This window comes from Labeo rohita, chromosome 6, assembly GCF_022985175.1.
Source record: "Labeo rohita strain BAU-BD-2019 chromosome 6, IGBB_LRoh.1.0, whole genome shotgun sequence".
NCBI lineage: Eukaryota > Metazoa > Chordata > Actinopteri > Cypriniformes > Cyprinidae > Labeo > Labeo rohita.
Window position 1 is genome coordinate 30867841 of NC_066874.1, and position 22187 is coordinate 30890027.

General features: G+C 35.5%; 2 protein-coding genes across 2 annotated transcripts; both read right to left on the reverse strand.

Annotated features, from left to right (window-relative positions):
• Positions 1 to 666: 666 nt before the first annotated feature.
• osgn1 (oxidative stress induced growth inhibitor 1) lies at positions 667 to 7501 on the reverse strand. The gene is given in 7 exon segments (XM_051112949.1): positions 667 to 2901; positions 3997 to 4088; positions 4512 to 4703; positions 4923 to 5009; positions 5011 to 5060; positions 5632 to 5699; positions 7301 to 7501. Coding segments are annotated over 6 exon segments (1530 nt in total). The 5' UTR covers positions 5690 to 5699; positions 7301 to 7501; the 3' UTR covers positions 667 to 1850.
• A 3792-nt stretch (positions 7502 to 11293) lies between these two features.
• On the reverse strand, positions 11294 to 21191 carry pigu (phosphatidylinositol glycan anchor biosynthesis, class U). The gene is made up of 12 exons (XM_051113289.1): positions 21044 to 21191; positions 20389 to 20453; positions 20229 to 20288; positions 19943 to 20005; positions 18935 to 19044; positions 18729 to 18829; positions 18339 to 18436; positions 18106 to 18260; positions 17880 to 18023; positions 17670 to 17794; positions 14876 to 15018; positions 11294 to 14197 (listed from the first exon to the last, which is right to left on the reverse strand). The coding sequence occupies exons 1-12, from the start codon at positions 21171 to 21173 to the stop codon at positions 14084 to 14086; spliced, it is 1308 nt and encodes a 435-aa protein (XP_050969246.1). The 5' UTR covers positions 21174 to 21191; the 3' UTR covers positions 11294 to 14083.
• Between the last annotated feature and the right edge of the window lie 996 nt (positions 21192 to 22187).

Genomic DNA, 22187 nt, shown 5'->3' on the forward strand with positions numbered 1-22187 from the left:
ATTTGTAGCTATAGCCATATAGTATAGGTCAAAATTATAGATTTTTCTTTTATGCCAAAAAGCATAGGATATTAAGTAAATATCATGTTACATGAAGATATTTTGTAAATTCCCTACAGTAAATATATAAAAACTTAATTTTGATTAGTAATATGCAGTGCTAAGAGCTTCATTTGAACAACTTTAAAGTTGATTTTCTCAATATTTTGATTTTTTTGTACCCTCAGATACCAGATTTTCAAAAAGTTGTATCACAACCAAATATTGATATAGCTTTCATATAGTTTATATATCTCAAAATGACCCTTATGACTGGTTTTGTGGTCCAGGGTCATATATATACCATTTTTTTTTTCTTCATATTATAACCTAAAAAAAACCACATTGTTAAATAAAATATTTGGAGAATTTAAACAAAAATAATTGAATGCATCTATCAGTGTTGTTTAACCAACATGCAGAGGCCATTTTATCATGTCACAAGATAACCATTTAAGTTATTAAAATATCACATATTTTGATGCATTTATGTATATACATAAAATGTATGAAACACATTTCTAAAAATGTTGCACTTTTTATAACCTTATTTGGCTTTAGCCAACTACACAGTAAAAGTAGTATCCATAGATAGAAACACGAAGGCACAGAATTGTTTTCAAGCTCCATTTATTTATTTTAAATAGTATTTGACTGCAACAAACCATGTAGATAAACTATACATATTGTTCCTTTCAAAAAAGTACAAAGCATTTTTACAAACGTTTAATCAGAGCTGCCATAACTTACATGCAAATAATACAGCAGGATTATTATTTTTAGATAAAAAAAAAATGACGTTTCGTATCAAAGATGAGTGTAGAATCATATTTTTAAACTTACAAAATTAAAAAAAAAAAAAAAAAAAAAAAAAAAAAAAAGTACAGTTACTTTGCTTATTGCATCAAAAGGTCCTCTAGGCCATATATTTGGCCTACATCGTTTAACACAGTGGTAAATAAGCTAATGTAGAATGAATCATTCATGTAATGAAGCTTCATTATATCTGATGCAATGTTGCCTGGCTTCAGTTATGGTGTGCAAAGGCCCTCTTGTGGTCAGTTTTGTAAGTGCAGCCTGACCTCTGTGAGGTTTGGCTTGGGTTACTAACAGCAGCATGAAACAAGGACATCTTAAACTTTCAAAAGCCCTAATTCTAGATAATCAAGTCTGGTTTGATGGTATAACCAGTGGATTTAGTACAACTGTATGCTTTACTTGGGAAGGCAGTGTATGGAATACAAAAAGCTGAAATGTCACAATGATCTGATATTTTTTTTTTTTTTTTTTTTTTTAGGTCCACTATGATTTATACATTCATTGATGAAGACAGTAAAAGCGTTAGTACCGATATTGATACTACAGCAGCATTTGCTTGGCAAAGATTATGTTTGTGTTTTCCTTACAAGAAGAAAATTTTAGATCTGATAACACGGAGATCATAAATGTTAATTTGGCACAACAGAACATGATTGCCGTGAGAACATGAGTAGTGTTTCGAGTGAGCAGCCATGGACGAATAAATCCCTGAAGTGTTAAAGCACCTTGTGTCCGTAGACTCGGATTAATGTTTAGAGGCGAGTTAGTTAGCCATTAACAACTAAAATCTGTGTCAGTGCACTGCAAGTCTGCAAGTCTGCATGTAAGCACTTACACTTGTCGGAACTGTCACGAACTGTTTAAACAACCGATTCCTTTCTGTCAGTTGGAGCAGAACCACAGAGCATTTTCCAGCATACGTGTGGAATTTATGATAGCTACATATATAAAAAAAATCTCTTTTCACCTTTTTAAAGTCAATGTGTTTAAAGTCATGCTTCCAAGGTGCAGTTGGTCAGTTGAATATTCAACGAGCTTATCGTGCTATTCTCTTGTGGTTTTTTACTTCGCTTTCGGGCGACATCACATACAATGGCCAAAGCTCCGCCTTTCAGGAAGCGAACAAAGTTCTCACCCACTAGTGGACCCATGGCGTACATTCCCGGTTCCTTCACGCACTCATACGTGTATGGATCCACATCTAGCGGGTTCCGGCGACAGCTGATTGGCTCTTCTGAGTTCAGCGCCAGTGGGCGACCATGTTCTGGGAGAAATGACAGGTTGGGATGGGCACCAATCAAAACGAGCGCCATTGAGACTTGGACCACTGTCTGTAGCCCTTTCTCATCCTCTAGCACACACTTGCCATCAGGTCTGAAGGAAGCTACGTTGTGCTTTGGGAAACTAAGGTAACCAGGGTAAGATGTACATTGGCTGGTGCCATCAGAAGGTGAAGAAAGAGGTTGGTTGGACAGATTAACCACTGTCTCACCCAGACTTTGCTGCTGTTGGCTCATCATTTGGTGCACTTTGTGGTACTCGGGGTAGAGGAGCTTGGGCAGTTGGTTGAAGATGAGCGCAGGATCACTCACAGGTCGCCTAAAGGCGTGATAAACAGGTGTGTTCAAGTGGTGAGCTGCGAGAACGGCATCTGCCGCCGTCAACCCAGCACCGACCACAAGAACCGGCTCTGAAGCGCGGTCCAAACGGCCTGAGGAAATGGCGGCCTCCAGCTCCCAGAAGCTGTGGCACACGAAGGGAAGGTTTTCACCTTCCACGCCGAGACGGGCCGGGATGTCGTGGGTTCCTGTGGCCAGCACCACGTTCTCGGCATAAACCGAGAAAGGGACTTCAATTACTTCATTTGCTCTTTTTTGGAGGCCTTGGATCTTCCAAACGGAGCAGCCAGATTCCAGGGAAACCCGAGACACTGAGGTTACGGTGGTGCCGCAAGCAAAGCTCTTCTCCAGACCCATTTTAGTCACATAGTGCTGATAGTAGGACGCAATCTCAGTTGGCGTCGCACGGTCATTACGTAAATTTCTGCACAGATAAACAAAGCGTAGATGATTTGTTTCGATCAATTTGGTCATTTGTAACTTCACAAAATGTATTATACTCATTATGCCTCATTTATTCACAAAAAAAGCACAATTTGCATAAATAATAAGACTTATTTTAAAAAAACATGTTATTTAAATCTTAAGGAGAAATTATATATATAGAGAGAGAGAGAGAGAGACCTAAGCAAACAACAGCCTTTAAAATTACTTAAAATACATATATAATAGCAATGAGGCAATAAAAATTAAATTGTTTGAATAAATAGTTCAATAAAAAGTTAGCAAAAGCAGGTAATCATATAGTTTTATTGAACAAAACTGTTAAAATACATAGTGTATTATAAACAACAGAACTATTATACGTTACAACAAATGACTGCATAGGGCTCAGACGGCCTGACGATTGTTTTACGCTTTACTGCACAATCTAATCCTTGTTTAATATTGACTAGACAACATTTAATTCAAATGTCCACGTAATCTTTAATATTTGGCTATTTATTTAGGACAGAAATGTTATAGCGACTGTAATTTCTTGAATATGTGGACATCAGAGTGAGGGTTTGAGCTTTTATTTTGAAATTACGATAAACCGTTAGCATATTGAAAAAGATGTCAATGTATTCTCCTGTGTTTGGTAGGTTTATAAATAATTTATCTTACAAATTTGGTGAAATTACAATTGCATTATGCATTATTATGATTTTTAAATGGGTTTGATATATCATGCAGCCTTGGAAAACAGTCTAATGCGTTTTATGGATTCTCACAGATTACTTGACACAGGCAAATTGCAGTCAAATATTTTTTTAAATCGAGTACTTGAATTGAATCGATGAATCGTGACAGCCCTACGTCTCACATTATGTTAAAAAAAAAAAAAAAAAAAGAGAAAATATTTTAACAGAAAAATGTGCACAGTGCAGCTGTAAGTTGCATAATAGTTTCAGTTTAGTTCTAGGACTCAATGGAGGAATCTCGTTTTCATATCAGATTCCAAGAATCTGACTAAGATTGTTGTATAAAAGATTAGCCCTTTATTTGTGTTATTTATTTTAGTTTCACTTCTTTATACCTTCGTTTATCTCTCATCCAGTCCTTCAGCTTCAAACCAGGAAGTTCCATCCAGTTAGCTAAGCTGAGTGTCAACATTGAGCCCTCCATCGCCTGCAGGTATCAAGCATAAAAAACAACAACTTCATATCTTGGTATGAAGCAGGCAAGGCACAAGAATAACATCTGATCAAACTGGTACAAAACCTCAACAGAAGACACTGTTGCAGTTGTTTTACACGCACGCAACTATTAATCACATGAGTTCTTTCCCATAACATTTTCTAAGTGTTTTTTTTAAGTAATATATATATGAATGTTTCGCTTCTGTTTTGGGTTACTGTTCTCTGTCACATGACAGTAATAAGAATATGACTTTGGAAAATTATATTTTGGTGAGTGAAACATAACCTACACCCATACAATATTAAACTATTAAAATAATAATAGTAATAGTACAGTTTCCCAAAAAGAGAACAATATGACTGCTAAAGCATTAGATCAGAAGCCAGAAATATTTTAGGTGTGGTTACTTACATGCCAGGCCCCTCCAGGTGGTCCCTTCCCCAGTACAAGATGAGGTGTGGCCCTTTCCGGCTCATGTCGCCATATCAGCGGGGAGGCGCAATCCACCCCAAAGTCACCATCTGGAAGTAGGAGGGCATCGAAGAGCACAGCCACAGGGTTTGATGAACGGCCCTCTACGCCCTCACACAGGTACTCCAGATCCTACGTGCACATAATTTAAAAAAAAAACATTTTTGTTTTGTATTTGAACATGAGAATGTGTGCAAACTCTTACATTCTGTGACTACTGTCATTGACAATATTCACTAATCCTTAAAGCCATCCATAGAGTCTTTCAGAGAAAAACGATACAATTAATCACCATTTGTTGTGTAAAGAGGTGTGGTAAATGTGTGTAGGGGGATTACGTGTGTGCATTACCTGGTCAAACAAAGACAGATGACGGTTCTCCATCAGCTTGTTATGCAAAATTGGGTTGGGATGGAAGCCATCGGGGGAAAAGTAAGGTGGTGTATCCCGACAGCAAATAAGAGAGGCAAATCCCTGATGGTCCATTACCTGAAACACAACCATGAATGTGAATACTGGAAATGCTCTAGAATGTTTTCCAAACAACTCATATGATTATTTGGTGCTTTGAAACGGCACACCTCTCTGTAATGTCATTTAGCTTTTATCCTAAGTGATTTATAAATGAAGAACAATACTGATTAATCCAAAAGAGGCAGAAATGTGCAACATCCAGCAATCTCATAAATAAAAGTAAGTAAATAAAAGGAGTTACTGACCAAAAAGCTGTTCAGAGTTTTTAGGAACTAAAACAGTTCTCACTTTTTTGTCAATCTGATATAATCTTGCATTTGAAGATGGTTAATGTAACTGAGCTGAAAGCATTATCAAAGTAGCCAAAATATTGACTAAAAATGTGCAGAACTTTGTGAATAACATGCATTCATTTCTGCACGTACAGATTCCATTTGAGCCAGGCCGTTAGTTAATTCTGGACCTTGGCTGCAATACAACATCTCAAATTGCTCAGAAGTACAGTCTAGAACAAAGATGGCAATGGGAGAGAAACAAAAGCACAAAAATAGGCTGATTGTGACAAATATATTATGACAACACTTACCAACAATGACAACAGGCAGGATATCCTCAGAAAATGTGTCTTTGTTGTACAACTCCATAGTGGTTCACCTATTACATGTAAAAAATAAATAAATAAATAAATAAAAAAACAAATGGTGAGTTGCAAAAGCTATAAACAATTATGATAACTAATATTGTCTATTAGATAATCCTATATAATCTGCATTACAGTAAGGCAAGCTATAAGCTTCAGCCAGCACTTCTTATGAATCAACTGAAGCACTATTACATAACAGGAGAAGTCCAGTATAATCATGACCGTGCAGAATTTCTTAAAGTGACACTGCGCGGTTCGCGCCAGGGTCAAAATCGCTGAGTCATTCTGAAAGTAACCCCACGACGTGACAGATCTCAAGTACGCTCATTAATAAACAAACACAATTAAATATAAAGCTTTGCTGCTTATTTAACTTAAATATACACACGTGCGATTACGCGCGGCTGAGTTTACACTTCTTCCGTGTTCTTGAACCGAGTCCAGGGGGGCGTGTGTGTCTAGTGGAGTACGTGCATGACAATTTCTATGTTCTGTACGGTTTATGAGGCTGGGGTTAAAAAATAAAGTTTATGTCCAACTCATGCAAAAGGTGAAGGGACACAAGTCATTCAAGTTCAAAGTTAAGAAACTGTAAGCGCGTAGCTTCAAAGTGTGACTCACGCAGTTACCAACGTGTGAACTACAAGGCTAAAATTATCGGACTGCTCATTTTATCACAGCATTTGAGACACTTGTAAGGTTACGTTTTTAATTACTTTCTGACTGACAAGTAGGTCGCCGTGACAGTGACCGAGGTGTAACTTTACAGGTCAGTTCTTAAGTCCATTCAAGGAATTAAATCGTACGCTTTCATGTGTGACTAAATTTAAAGGGATAGTTCATGCAAATATTCAGCTCTGATCTGTCACGATATACTCACGCTCATGTACTTCCAAATGCGAAGAAATCATAAGGAGACGTTATCTAAAGTGACAGTCATACCCATTTATTTTCTTTATACGAGTAAAAATGCAATTAAAGTGAATTGTGACTTAAGCAGTCAGTCCCTGATATTCTATAAATGACATTTCTGTCATTTCTTTCTGATTTATTGCTTTAATATACGCCCATACTTGATAGTGCATGTCATAATTGAGGTATTAGCGCTGCACAGAACTTTCCAGAGCACTCGACATGCTTGTCCCACAGACGGCTTTATCGTTTCTTAGGTCGCATTGTGTGCGAAACAAGCCGTTGCGTTTAGCTAGTATGCGCGAATAGCCTGATCAGACACTCCAGACCGCAGGATAACTGGATTGCATTTACGGAAGATTACATGAAAGCCGGTCTACTGCGTAAGTTAACTCAGATGCTTGTATTTCAGTCGTGCGTTTTCATAACTGTAAGTGCGCTGTCCACTGTCCAGACATGCCCACCAGACCATTTTCCATATCCGACGGACACATTACGACGCAACACCAAATTTAAAGAAACAAGAACAAAGATGAGTTAAAATGACCCATGAGATAATAATGAGATGAGTGCACACTATGACGCAATCCATCAAGCCACGTTTGGTAATGATGTCAGGTTTTCTAATGTAACTTACAGTAGCGTGATAAGCGGAAACCATCACGACTTTGATGTAAAAGAAGAAGCAAGGCAACGTTACCTGTCATGCAAATTTCCTAGGTCCGAATAACTCGCAGTTGACGTAAGACAGCGAATGATGAATGTACAAGGAGAGAGGCTGTGTTGATATTTTAAAATGAAAGCTAAAATACACACGCAGCTTCCTCCGTGTAGCTGAACAGAAAGATGCCGCACCGTTACAGCCTCACGATACTCGTGCGCTGATGGTTTTTATAATTCCCCTTCACAGTCTGGCCATACGAACCAATCATCGAGCGAAGACGTAACGATTGGTTGGCTGAGAGGTGACGCAAGAGCGTGTTCTAGTTTGTAGCTTTCCACTTACTAACAATGATCTCATCCCTCATTGGCTTGAATTTAGCTCTCACTCCACATCAGCCAATCAGCAAGCGCAGCGGCTTGAAGGTGTCGCTGCCATAGTTACTATCTCAACGGCTCAGTAAAAATAATGCGAAAACCGCATTTCCACTATTGAAAACTATCACCTTTTTTGGCCCCATAAACAATTTTGTTAGCCGTAATAAAAATGTGAATTATGTAAGTATGATTCTTTATTTGCAACTCTAAATGTTTCCATCTTTACAGATTTGCAAATTACTTCATGACTGACAGCAATAAAAAACTGTATTTCGTTTATATTCTTGGTTTGTGTATTTGTCTAAATCTGTATTCGTCTATTTCATGTTTTTATTCATTATTTTTTGAGAGCCCTGGGTCTTTTCTCCTTAAATTACATTTTTATGACTGGGTGATATGGTTAACTTACTTGGTCAGGTGACTTACAGCTAGCCGACTTCCTATGACCCCCTTCTTGTGATTTATATTCCTTTTGTAGTGAACTTTGTACATGCTCTATGTGCTTGTTGTAAAAGTACAGATGTAAACCTCATATATCAATCCTCATATATTAGGTAGAACATAAAAACAATAATAGTACGTGACTTGGTGACATGCTTACTAGGTGATGTAATATAGCTGGTAAACTTCTGTGGTACTTTCTTTGACCCCCACCCTCCTCAAAAGAGAAAGAAAGTTTCCATTGTTGGGAACTAATTACTCAAATCCTCATTCAAGGTCTTTTCTCACGGGTGTATTTGGGTCCCCATGAGCATTTTGTTGAGTTATGAAAGGAGACTTTTTAATAAGAAGTACGAGGGAACAGCGCCTGCTTGGCAACTACAATGCGCAACTAAGAAGTAGAGCAACATGTCTAGAAATATGATAACATGTTCTGAAAAAGAGAACCATTGCTTTTGCCTTTGGACTGGCATCATGAATGCATATGGTTCATACAGTTCAGACGAATGACATATACAATAGTATTCTGTGGCAATACCATTGTATTTTGATATATTTACCACATTACCATTTACATAGACCACGTCATTTACATAATACTCCCAGGCATTTCAAAGAATACTACAGAGTTACAATAGTGCCATTGCAATGCTTCCAAAATGTATATGTCAGAAAAGAAGGACAAAGAATTGCCATGGAGCCATATCTAATCTATACACTTCTATTGGTGCAGTGCTGTCGCAAAAAAAACAAAAAACATTTGCAGCGTTAATAGTTTTGAGGATAATAGTTTGGGAGGACTTGTTCTTGCCGGTCTACCAGGTGTTTAATTGAAGAACATTCTGTCTTGTGAACATCAAGATCCATTTATGAAGCCTCATCACACCTTGATTTAAAGGGATAGTTTACCCCCCCAAAAAAATGCTGGTCAAGATTTTCAAGCAAAATAAATATCTCTATTTCAAACTTTATAAACCATAATGTCCAGTTTCTGCTAACTGTCGTGTGTTCATGAGAGAGTGGTGTTCCAGCTGAGGACGCAGGAGAACGCTGTAATGAACGCGGAAGCGCAGAGGAGAGACCAAAACAAAACTTTTTTGGGGAAAAATTTCTATGTAAACCAAGAGGAGACTAGTATATTATAGACTTTTTTTTATAATGGATGGATGCACTTTATTTTGCTTCAAAATCTCCACAATCATTCACTGCCATTATAAACCTTGGAAGACCCAGGACATTTTTTATTAACTCAATAATTGTATTCATTTGAAAGAAAATAGTCATATACACCTACGATGGTTTGAGGGTGAGTAAATAATGGTGTAATTTTTTATTGTTGGGTGAACTATCCCTTTAAGATGTCTGTACACATATTGGAATTTTTATTGTATTTTTTTTTATTTTTACATGACTATACTTTTGAGGGGTTGAACAGGTTACTGTTATCAGATTATCTCAGATGCATTCACGTTATTCCCACAGTTTAATCCATATCTCAAATATTGCTATCTTTAATCATTATACATTTTCCTGTAATTTGTAGGTTTTTTTTGTTTTTTTGTTTTTTTTAAAAAAAAAAGCATTTTGCCATACACCAATGCTTCATTTTAGCCCTTTATGCTCTACATCAGTAACCTCTTACATTCCGCTGGCTATAGTCAGCATATGACTCAACAAGTTTCCAGTTAGGCAGAATGAGGGGGCCCTTTTCAAAAGGCTTCCAAATGCATTTTTCTTTTGTCTTTCCAAGAATCAACGGCACTCACAAAGAGAACCAAGTCTGTGTTATCACAATGCACCGCTTCATCAGCTCAAACAAACTATATGGTAAAATGGTCATATGGAAATTTGATTCAACAGGTTCTGTACAGTTGTCATAGTAGCTCAGAAGTTATGTAAATGCTTATGTAACATTATCTGGGCAATCTGCACAGAAATTACGAGAATGAAATAGAAGCTATTGCTAGGCAAACTTGGGTTTGTTTAGGTAGGCTTGTATATTGTAAGGTTCTGTGTTAACATTTGTTAGCGTTAGGTACCATTAACTAACAGCAAACAATCACTTTTTTTTTGTATACACATACTATTATTCAAAAAGTATATTAACTTTAAATGTTAAAAATGTTTGGTTTTGTATGTAGAATTTAACATTAACCAAGATTAATAAATGATGTGAAAGTATTTCTCATGGTTTTAGTTCATTTTAACTACTGTTAACTAATGTTAACATTGATAACCTTGTTGTAATATATGACCTACATTGGATTCCAGTTACAGGGAATGTCAATTATTAAAATGTCAAAGGAAGCTATCAAATATTAACTCAAACTATGATTTATTACAACTGATAATTTGACAGTTTTAAAGCTGAAGAGCAATATTTAATTATAAATCATCTAAAATAAACATCCTGACAACCTGTGTGCAAGTAATGATTTAATCTATTGAAAGAGGTGAAAGGACACCAAAACAATGATAGAGAAAAAAGTTATTTAAGCATGATATATGCAGAGTCATTCTGACTTGCACCTTGACGTCTACTTACAAAAAAATAATTGTAAGGTAATTTGTGGTAAATACCAAGAAGCAAGCCTGTACAACATTTTAATAGCCTAACTAATGTTTTAAAGTCAATTTTGAGAAAATTAATCTGAACTATACACAAAACATGAATTTCACAACATGAAAAACTCATGGGTTGAGTTGTGGAGGTATTGGAAATAATGCTAAATCTCTTTATTTCACCATTTCACTCAAGACAGCTTAAAGTATTTGTTAAACAAGCAGGTGGGGCATAATTGCTCAGTTTTCAACATTTTTTTTTTTTTTTTTTACTGCACTTAACCTTGTTTTAGCGCCATTTGTCAGTGAGGTATTGCATAACTACAAAATGCTTTTGCATAAGTCTAAAGCATCTACAGAATGAAAATTTACAGAAAATTTTAAACCTACCAAGAAATCTATTCATTAGTCTACTCATCTTGTCATGACATCAGCAATGGTATGTGCATACTTGAACAGACATACAATACTTGCTGACATGAGAGATTATACTTCTTGTTTCTCCACGAAAACCCATGACAGGCTAAACTAAACTGCACGTTTTTCTTAAAAAAACAGATCATAAGACTGCTGTGTACGCCCAAATAACAGAGCATAACACTTCTAGAAAAATCTCTTCAATCGAGAACCAACATGGTTTAACAAAACAACATAACTGAGAAATAACCTTTATTGGCATTTTAATCACCTCATCTTTTACAGATCATTTCAAATCAGTATTATGACATCCAGAATTGCCCAAACTTTCCTTTCAGATCGAAAGGGGAACCAGAGTAATGTGAAACGGAGGTCACATAATGTTGTAATACTTCAGTGTGCACATTTCCGGACCGCTGGTATAGGCATTCAAAATGAAAGAGAAACTATCTGAAAACACATTAAAATTGTTAAAATTTCGCACTAACTTAAGAAAAAGATTCCCTGCAGTTCCATCTCTGACGCAAGCAGGAGAGAAGCCCTTAATCGTGCCGACCACAGACATGTTCACATTTCGCAGGCCATTCAAATGTCTCCAACTTGGTATCGAAAGCACGTTTATAAACAAGGTAAAATGGAGTAGAAAAATGAATTCAAAAGAACACAATAAATAATCCCCATGAAGACTGGAAAAAAAAAAGGTACTGGCTAACAGTGTTGGGAAAAGTTACTTTTAAAAGTAATGCATTACAATATTGTGTTACTTCCTAAAAAAAAAGTAACAAATTACATTACTTAGTTATTTTTTATGGAAAGTTATGTGCTACTTTACTTTTGCGTTGCTTTTTAAATCTGAGCTGGGTTGCTTGTTCATTTATAATATAGAAAGTTATATTTTTGTTAAATGTAACAGCCCTCTCACACCAAAAGCGTCAAGCTGAAGGAAAAGTAAATTCATGTCTTCAGCAAATAAAAATACAAAAAGAATATTTTATCTTGATCTAGTTAGTTTATCTTGAGTCATTTTTGCTTATTAGTATATGGTTTATTTGGATAATCGAAGGTTAGCACCAAGGACACTGGTTAATAAAATGGGATTAAATACATTTAATTATTGCAGGTTTGCATCATATTCTGAGTTGCAGAACTGTTTTTATTCATTTTGAGGAATACGGAATCTGTATTTTTTTTTATTTTTTGTGAGATTAATTAATGCATGTTCAAATTTATTCTATAACTAAAGTAAAATTATGCCTGATTTCTCTCAAAGTGGGGACACGAGAGCTTTCAATCAATAAATGGGGGGAAAAAGTGACTGGCGTTACTTATTTGAAAATGTAAAGTAATGTGTTACTTTACTAGTTACTTAATCAAAAAAGTAATCTGATTATGTAACTTGCATTACTTGTAATGCGTTACCCCAACACTGCTGGCTAATATAACAACTGCTCAAAATGGGTAGGTAAAATCAGTAGTTTCAGTCAAAATGCTGTATTATACTACCAAAAAAACAAACAAACAAAACGTTGTCTTAGTCTTTCTGTCTAAACAGTGTCAAAACAAAACTGTACAAGATATAAAACATTTAAGTTATTTTTTTCTTACATTACTAAATGCTTGTATTTGTTTTAGGCACAAATCAAACAAAACAAGTAAAGCTTGAAATAAAAGTTTCTGCCGATGTGGTAAGAGAAGCAAACTTAATTGAAAATGTATTCTGTAAAAACAAGTCTTATCTTAATTTTTCAGGAAGAAGAACGAATCATTTGTTTTTATCTTCCTGCTAGCAGTTTCTTGGTTAATATACAGTACGATATAAAATACTTTAACTGTTTAGCTGTTTAGTAGCTTCAGCTGTCATTTAGCTCTTTAAGGAAATACATTTGCGTTATAAATGTCATTTAAGGTCAACATAAGGTACAATAAGGTATGTCATTGTGTAAATTAAACAGCAAGCATATGTTTGTAAACCTTCAGCGTCTACATCTTTCTTTATGACTTTAGAGATGACTTTGACACGCTAAACTTTGAAACAGCTGACCTCATAATCGAAGCCAACAGGATGTTTAAACGTCTTCCTACCTGGCCAAAGGGCGGATAACTGGAAAGGTTTAGAAACAATACAAGCTGTGGAAAATTCCACCATCTAGAAACTACAAGGAAGGTCTAGCCACAAGAGGGAGGGGTTTTACAGGTGTGCAAACGATAGGGTCACGTGCAGTGGTGTTGGATCAAAATCATGGATCAAAGTAAATCCAGGCGGTTAATTCCCAAGGGAATCATAAAGCAGGACAACAAACCCAATTCAGTTTAGTGGAAAATAAAATTGCAGTGCAGTTTAATCCCTCATTCTGTTAGAACAAAAAAACAAAACAAAATTATTGTACAAAAAGTACCAAATCTGACTATTTTAAGCCACTCCTATGCCTCTTGTATTATTAAGAGGTTTTTTTGTTCATGAGTCAAACCAAGAAAAGCATTCAGAGAACATTTGAACATAACCACCTCTTCGTGTCGGACCCTCCAATAAAAGGCGCTGAGAGCTCTGTGAGTTTTGGCCCTCTGAAGTCAATGTTTGTAATCACTCCACATTCACATTATGCCCTCTGCTGACCATGACTTCAAACTGCACGTCCAACCAAATGACCTCACTTTTTGAATGGAGTTTAATAAAGAAAATATATCCTCAGAAACAATGAAAGACAAGCAAATCAAAAGTGAAAATAACTTTGCACCCACCTCATGGGAGCCACAATTGTAAAGTTCTGCATCACTCAGACACCTTCCGTCAGCCCCCATTATCAAAAAGTCAGCTTTGGTCCAAGAGGGGGTGTCAACATTCAAACATGAGGTAAAATGCTTAAATGTACAAAAGAAAGTACCAAAAAAAAAAGAAAGGAGAGGCAAAATGAGCTGAGAAAGTAAAAGAGCTGGGGAAAAAATGTAGTGTGAAAAGTTAAATAAAAAAGCAAAGATATGGGAGTGTGAGGCAGTCGGTGAGATCTCTTAGTCCTGTGAAAGAAGGTCACTTTAACACTAGAGTGGCTTCAGTGCCATCTTTCTTCTTTAGATAGAGGCCATGGGTCAGGTGATGTTCTCGACGCAGATAGGCGTAAAAATAATCTGACACCAGGAGGATCTGTGGTGGTGTAAACACACATGACATTAGTTCATCTAATATGTAAACATTACTGTGAATTTTCTTACTAAATGAACCTTCGTTATGAGTTCAAACAAGTCTTCAGGTCTAATATGTGTACAAAAACATGGGATTTGTTCCAAGATTGTGAAGCAAAGATGAGGTGCACGTGCCTCACGGGAAATGTGGGGTGTGCCAGCTGTCTTGGTTAATCCAATACGAGACTGTTTAGCTGACACTAATCCAAGTTAATGAATAATGAAACCTTGTTCCTACATCGATTTTTCCACCCACAATTTGTCAGCCAAGTAGTTGTAAACACTATCGTAGCCGGGCTTTTCAAACACAAAAAGCTAGTAGTGGATAACCGCTGCTATCTTCGCAGTTAACCTTTATTTTACTATTAGTTTGGCTATGCATTTCAATAGCCTTTCTTTCTGTCATCTTTCTTGCAACGTGACACCAGGTTTTGCATGCTACTTTCATAAATACAGGAAAATATCTGGCATGACAAGCTTCTGTCAGGATCTAATGAATAGACTCTGACTCCTCCTTGAGGCCAAGAACCTTTTTTGTTTACCTTAAAGACTTGCTGCTCAAAGTGTGAGACAACATGCCAGCTATAATTCCAGCTGAAATGTGAAAAGTGAAATGGCTTATCAAGATAGGACAATTTACCTGTCCAAAATTGAAGAGCAACGTAATGGCGTAGTAGAAATTAGAGTTGGCACTGCCAGCGTATATCCACAGATGCCAGAGTACAGGAAAAAGCGCGGAGCACGCCAACAGCACGCATGAAACCAAAAAGATGTTTCTTAAAACTGAAATAGAAAGAGAAAGAAAATTAATTTTTACAAAAATGCATGCAGTTCAAAACTTTTTGATGATTTTATTAAAAAAGCTTGCTAGCCGATTTCAGCCTTATCCAGCTGCACAAATACAAACTGAGTGCATGTCTATGCAGGCTTGCACAGAATTTGCGCTCACAGAATTCAACTCTGAGCTTACATATTTCCGCAGATTATAGATAATAGTTATTCATGAAGTTCTGAGAAGCCCAACCCCCTGCAACTATGTTTATTAAATAATTTTACAGTACAACAATGCACACATTATTACATAACACAAAAGTGCTATATATATATATATATATATATATATATATATTTATATATTTATATATATTTATTTATTTTTTAATGAATTTTTAATTTTTAATTTTATTTATATATATATATATATATATATATATATTTATTTATAGATTTATATATATATATATATATATATATATACACATATATATATATATATATAGAGAGAGAGAGAGAGAGAGAGAGATTAACTATTAACTGATCAAAATACAGTATACAAACTGTGATATTTGTAAACTATTATTAGCCCTTAAAGGAATAGTGTACCCAAAAATGAAACCTGTGCTATGATTTACTCACCCTCAAGCCGTCCTAGGTGTATATGACTTTCTTCTTTCAGACAAATACAATTGGAGTTATATTAAAAATTGTCCTGGATCTTCCAAGCTTTATAATGGCAGTGAATGGCTGTTGTGATTTTGAAGTCCAAAAAAGTGCATCCATCTATGATAAAAAGTGCTTCAAACACAGCTCCAGGTGGTTTATCAAGCCCTTCTAAAACTTACTTTTTTTTTGAGATTTATTTTTGGCATTTTTCCCTTTTATTGATAGGACAGTACTGAGACAGGAAATGAAGTGGGAGAGAGAGGGGGGACAGGATCAGGAAAGGTCCGCGAGCCGGGACTCGAACACGGGACGCCCGAATCGCACTGCCCACGAGGCTATTGGCGCCGGCAGTAAAGTCCTTCTGAAGTTTATGGTTTTTAAAATTTTTAAATACAGATTTTTTTTCTTACACAAATGCATCGATTCACTTCAGAAGGCCTTTTATAACCCCCCCGGAGCTGTGAGGAGTACTTTTTATGATGGATGGATAGACATAATTGGACTTCAAAATATCAACAGCCATTCACTGCCATTATCAAGCTTGGAAGAGCCAAGACATTTTTTAATATAACTATTAATGTATATGTCTGAAAGAAGAAAGTCAAATACACCTAGGATGGCTTAAAGGGTAAGTAAATCATGGGTTAATTTTCATTTTGGGTGAACTATAACTTTAAAGTTACTAAAAAAAAAAAAAAATCTGCTTAATATTTTTGTGTAATACAATTATTTTTTTCAGGATTTTTAATAAATTTATTTGAAACAGAAATCTTTAGTACCATTAAAAATGTTTTTACTGCCACTTTTGATTAATTTAATGCATAATACTGAATGAAAGTATTCATTTCTCTAAAACTAATTCTTAAGGAAGAACTTAAAAATCAAAATTGAGGTTTTGTTGCTTTTCATTCATGTATTTTAGCTTATATGATGTATACGCTTTTAAAATGTTACATTTTTAAATGTACTTTTTTCATTAAAGAAAATTGACAAACAGCACGACTTAATGAGTTAGTTTGCCCAAAAATTTAAATTCTGTCATTAATTACGCACACCTCGTGTTGTTCCAAACCCGTAAGACCTTTGTTCATCTTCGGAACACAATTTAAAATATTTTTGATGAAATCCTATAGGAGGTCTCTTGACCCTCCTATAGACAGCAAAGGTACTACCACATTCATGTACCTAAATGATCAACAAAGTAGTTCATGTCACATCAGTGGTTCAACTGGTTCAAAGAAAACCAGCTGAACCACTGATGAAAACTAAAATACCGACTTTATTCCACATTTTCGTCTCTACTGCGTCACTTGTTGATGACACACGCCTGTGGCGGTGCTGACCCAGATAAATAGATTTCAACAGGTTTCATACAGCATGTGTAGTTCTGCACGTGCATGTGTTAACGTCATAATGCCGAATCTGGGTCAGCGGTGGTGCCGCCACACGCATACGTTGTGGTAACTTACTCTCGTGAACGCGCATCCACAAGTGACGCAGTAGGGATGAAAATGTGGAATAAAGTCGTTATTTTTGCATTCTTTGCGCAAAAAGTATACTCGTAGCTTCGTAAAATTACAGTTGAACCATCAATGTCACATGGACTGCTTTGCCGATCATCTTGGTACTTTCTGTGCTTTGAACGTGCTAGTACCCTTGCTGTCTATGGAGGGTCAGAAACTTCTCGGATTTGATCAAAAATATCTTAAACTGTGTTCTGAAGATGAACGAAGGTCTTACGGGTTTGGAACGATATGAGAGTGATCTTTGGGTGAACTAACCCTTTAATATTATAATACATAATTATTTTTCAATAAAACGCTCTCTAGAATGAGAATGTCTCTTTGTTTATTACCACTTGTCAGTGACTAGCAATAGCAAGTAGCAAATGCTTCAGGTTTAAAAAGAAAAAAAACCTTTGATATGCTCTACTCCATTTCCTGTTTCAGTAGCAAATGTGTCAACATATTTAAATGAAAACAGATACTCACATCGATAAAGGTGACTCCAGGCTGGCAAAAATGCCATGTAGAGGGCGACATCTCCTACGGTGGGGTACGACTTAAAGATGGAGATGATGGCAATCTGCATGAAGATGAGGAACACTGGATGCTCCCTGTTGGAATGAATTGTTTACCCATAAGATTGCTACACATGCTAAGTGAATGCATTGCTAATGTTCTGGTATATGCAGGACCTACTTGAGTTTGATGGAGAGCGGGATGGTGTAAAAGAACACATTGATCTGGAAGACGCAGATGAAGAAGAGACGGAAGTGCTCAAACATCTCCGCAAAGAAGTACCAGAAGAGTCCGATGTTTGGAGTCAGGTCTGGAACAGAAAATCTGCGGAATACACACACAGTAAATATTTGTGTAATAAATACGGTTTTGAATATAAGAGAATGGCGTATGACCGGTGACTGACATAAATCCATAGACAGAAGGGATGAAGTCCCAAGAGCCCAGGAGGAAGAAAGAGAGTCCAGTGATCACCACCAGGCTGCCCACATATATGAACGCATACTGAAGAGTGAAGAACCAGAAACTACTCCTTCTCAGGTTCACGGGGATATATAACCTCTGAAACAGACAGAGAGGGAAGTTTCATTTTGACCATCAGAACAATTTAACTGGCATTAGTCAAGTTCAGACTCTCACCTGCAAGAAGAATAGGAGTGCAGGAGCAAACAGGGTCAGAGGATAGATTGACTGATATGTGGCCAAGGCCAACAATATCCCACTCAACAAGGCACTTCCTGAAAAAAATAAATAAAACACAACAACATATACATTAAACCATAGACCATTACTCCAAACTCCATATACTGTAAGTATAAACAGCTGTTATTAACAATGAGACACTTCATAACAATCATTTCTTCCGATTCTATGTTGACTACATCAGCTTGCATATTAAAACTACCAAAAGTATCAAAAGTATGTACCTTTACCAACAAATCACTTGATGCAAAGTAGAAGAATGCAAATCAGAAAGTTTGGATTTTGAAAGGTCTGGCCCACCTTTAAGTGTACCAAAGGAACACTCACCTTTTAATGTACAGAGAATGAAGAGCGCAATAATGGCATTGTTCAGCCCACAAGTTGACTTTGCCACACAAGACAGGATGGTGAAGGGATTTAGCAGATAACTGGAAAACAATTTGGCAAATGTGCCTTAATGTGCCATGCGGTTTCTTTTTCCAAATGAAAAGAGCGATAGTATAATCGTGCTTTAAAGCTTGATCAGAACTTACAACATGGCAACCTTGAGGGGGATGTAGAGCATTTCCTTGGGAGAGCGGAGAAGCTCCAAACTGTCGGCGGGATACCGGTCCGATTCCAAGGCATACTTCTGTTTTCTAAACTACAAAGTACACACAGATGCGAGATATGTTAATCTATAAAATATTTAAAAAAATAAATAATAACAGTAATATTAAAATATAATAAATTAATAGTGTCTAACTTACACTACCAGTCAAAAGTTTTTGAACATTTTTTTAAATGTTTTGTAAAGAAGTCTCTTCTGCTCACCAGGCTTGCATTTATTTGATCCAAAGTACAGCAAAAACAGTAAAATTTTGAAATATTTTTAATATAAAAAAAGTTTTATATTTGAATATATTTTAAAATGTAATTTATTCCTGTGATTTCAAAGCTGAATTTTTAGCATCATTACTCCAGTCACATGATCCTTCAGAAAGCATTCTAATATTCTGATTTTCTGCTCCAAAAAAATATTTATTATTATTATTATGCTGAAAACAGTAGAATTTCTGCATAGAGGTTACAGCATAGAAACTTCAGAAGAACAGCATTTATCTGAAATAGAAATCTTTCGTAACATTATAAATGTCTTTATCATCACTTTTGATCAATTTAAAGAATCCTTGCTGTTATAAAAGCTTCTTATTTCAGATAAATGCTGATCTTAACTGTTTCAAATACTGATGATAATAATAATAATAAAAAGGGTTCCTGAACAGCATATTAGAATGATTTCTGAAGGATCATGTGACACTGAAGACTGGAGTAAGGATGCTGAAAATGTAGCTTTGATCACAGGAAATAAATTAAAAAATTAAAAAATATTCAAATAGACAGCTGTTATTTTAAATAGTAAAAATATTTCACAATATTAGTACTTTTGCTGTATTTTGGATCAAATAACTGCAAAAAAATTAAAAATCTTACTGTTCAAAAACTTTTGACTGGTAGTATATGAAACATACATACAGACAAAAATACAAGCTATCACTTACCACATTCTTATTATAAGTCTGAATTGACAGATAAAGGGCCACCGCTGTGATTCCATCTGCTATCTGGTGACATAACATTACATGAGTATATTTACATGTGTACAACAACTGAATTATTTGCAAAACACAAACAGTAACTGTCACGAACTATGATTTTAATTCACAGCAACATGGGAAATTGCACAGTATGTCAGATTTGGAATTGTTGCTACTAATTGCTATTTTTGTATGGTCCAACAATGTAAGAAACCGACCAGAAAAGACAATCAACAAAATAGGGACTTACCATAAAAACAATCTCTGCATAGTCGACCATAAAATGGAAGAGGTATATCATAAGCGGTGTCTGTAAGGAATAAAAAACAAAACAAAAACAATTAAACACGGACACTGGAATACAGGATTAAAAAGTCAATTAATTAAACACAAAGTCAAACAAAACTTACTTCATGAAACACGTCTCCTGAGTAAGGCGAGACCCCCAGATCCAACAAGGCAAGACCCTCTACAACTGTTTAATCCACAAATCAATCACATTATGCATTTAACAACTAAAGCAAACAACTTGAACAAATTTTACCATTGCATGTTCATTAAAAATATAAGTCATTTTATACAAGGCAGTGAAGTGAACAATAGTGATAACAGGTCTACAAGGGTTTATCAACTGAAACAACGCCCAAATCACATCACTTCAATGAGGACTTCAATTTATGAACATTTCCAGACTGTTTAAATATAACAAGGATGATGGATATTGGATGATGGATGTAGCACGGATTTGATGTAATATTAAACTTAAGAACATTCTGCAGTAATGCAATCAATTCAGTACAAGACATGCTGTAAATATATATATTAAGCTGGGTGCTACAACAGGCTCAAAATCAGCGTATTCCATTAATGCTTAATATTGAAGATCAGATATATATGTAAACATAATGTTATCAACAATTATTAGCTTATATATAAAGCATGAAAACATGATGTGCTGACAATATATTTAATGCATGTGTTCATTTGACAGCTCAGCAATGCTGCCATGCAAGAACACACCACCAGTATACAGCATTCCCATACGGAAAAACTACATTAACATACCTCGTTTCCACGCATTCAAAGGCGACACCACCTCGACCCTCTCTGATATTACTTCTGCCAAACTGGATCGGAATAAAACGGCTCTTATTGTAACAGCCACTATCAGCAATAGTGTTAAAGGAGCCGCCATTTTTGTCGAGGAAGAAGCTGTCAGAGCGATGCACTCTGGGAAATGTAGTTCACAGTCACCTTCCTGTTCAAGATTCATAAAGGAGCAAATGAGAGCATTAGATCGGAATTCATGAGAGCAGATGGCAGATTTTGAATCACACACTATCTTGTATGTCTTGTAAAACATGACCGTGCATGTCACCCATGATGTTATTTACTGATCTTACAGATTAAAAAGTTTTATGACCATATTTATTTATACTGTTCTCCATTGGACCCACAGTTTCATCTTTGTTTTTAATGTCTTTTATTATTACTTTATTACTATTTTAGCAAATCATTTTCCAAACTAATTGTATTAATGCCAAACATTTAAAACCGACCTTTTCGCTACATCTAAAAACTGTTATATCTTAAAATAATAACTTTTCATAATAAAATGATCACAAAATGTTTAATTTCTATTTTTATATTTTCTGGGGGTTTTTTCTTGCTCACCAAGCCTGCATTTATTTGATCCAAAATACAGCAAAAAAGCAAAATTCTGAGAAATGTTTACTATTTAAAATAGCTGCTTTTTATTTGAATATATTTTAAAATGTAATTTATTCCTGTGATTACAAAGCTAAGCTGAAATTTTAGCATCATCACTACAGTCACATGATCCGTCAGAAATCATTCTAATATTCTGATTTGCTGCTCAAAACATTTATTATTATTATGTTGAAACCAGCTGAGTAGAATTTCAAGTTTCTTTGATGAATAGAAAGTTCAAAAGAACAGCATTTATCTGAAATGGAAATCTTTTGTAACATTATAAATGTCATTATCATCATTTTTTTTCAATTTAAAGCATCCTTGCTCAATAAAAACAAATTATACTGACTCACAAAAGCCTTTTACTTCAGATAAATGCTGACCTTTGGATCTTTTTATTAATCAAATAATCCTGAAAAAAATATACTCAACTGTTTTAAGTATTAATACTAATGAAAAAAAAAATGCTTCTTGCACAGCAAATCAGCATATTAGA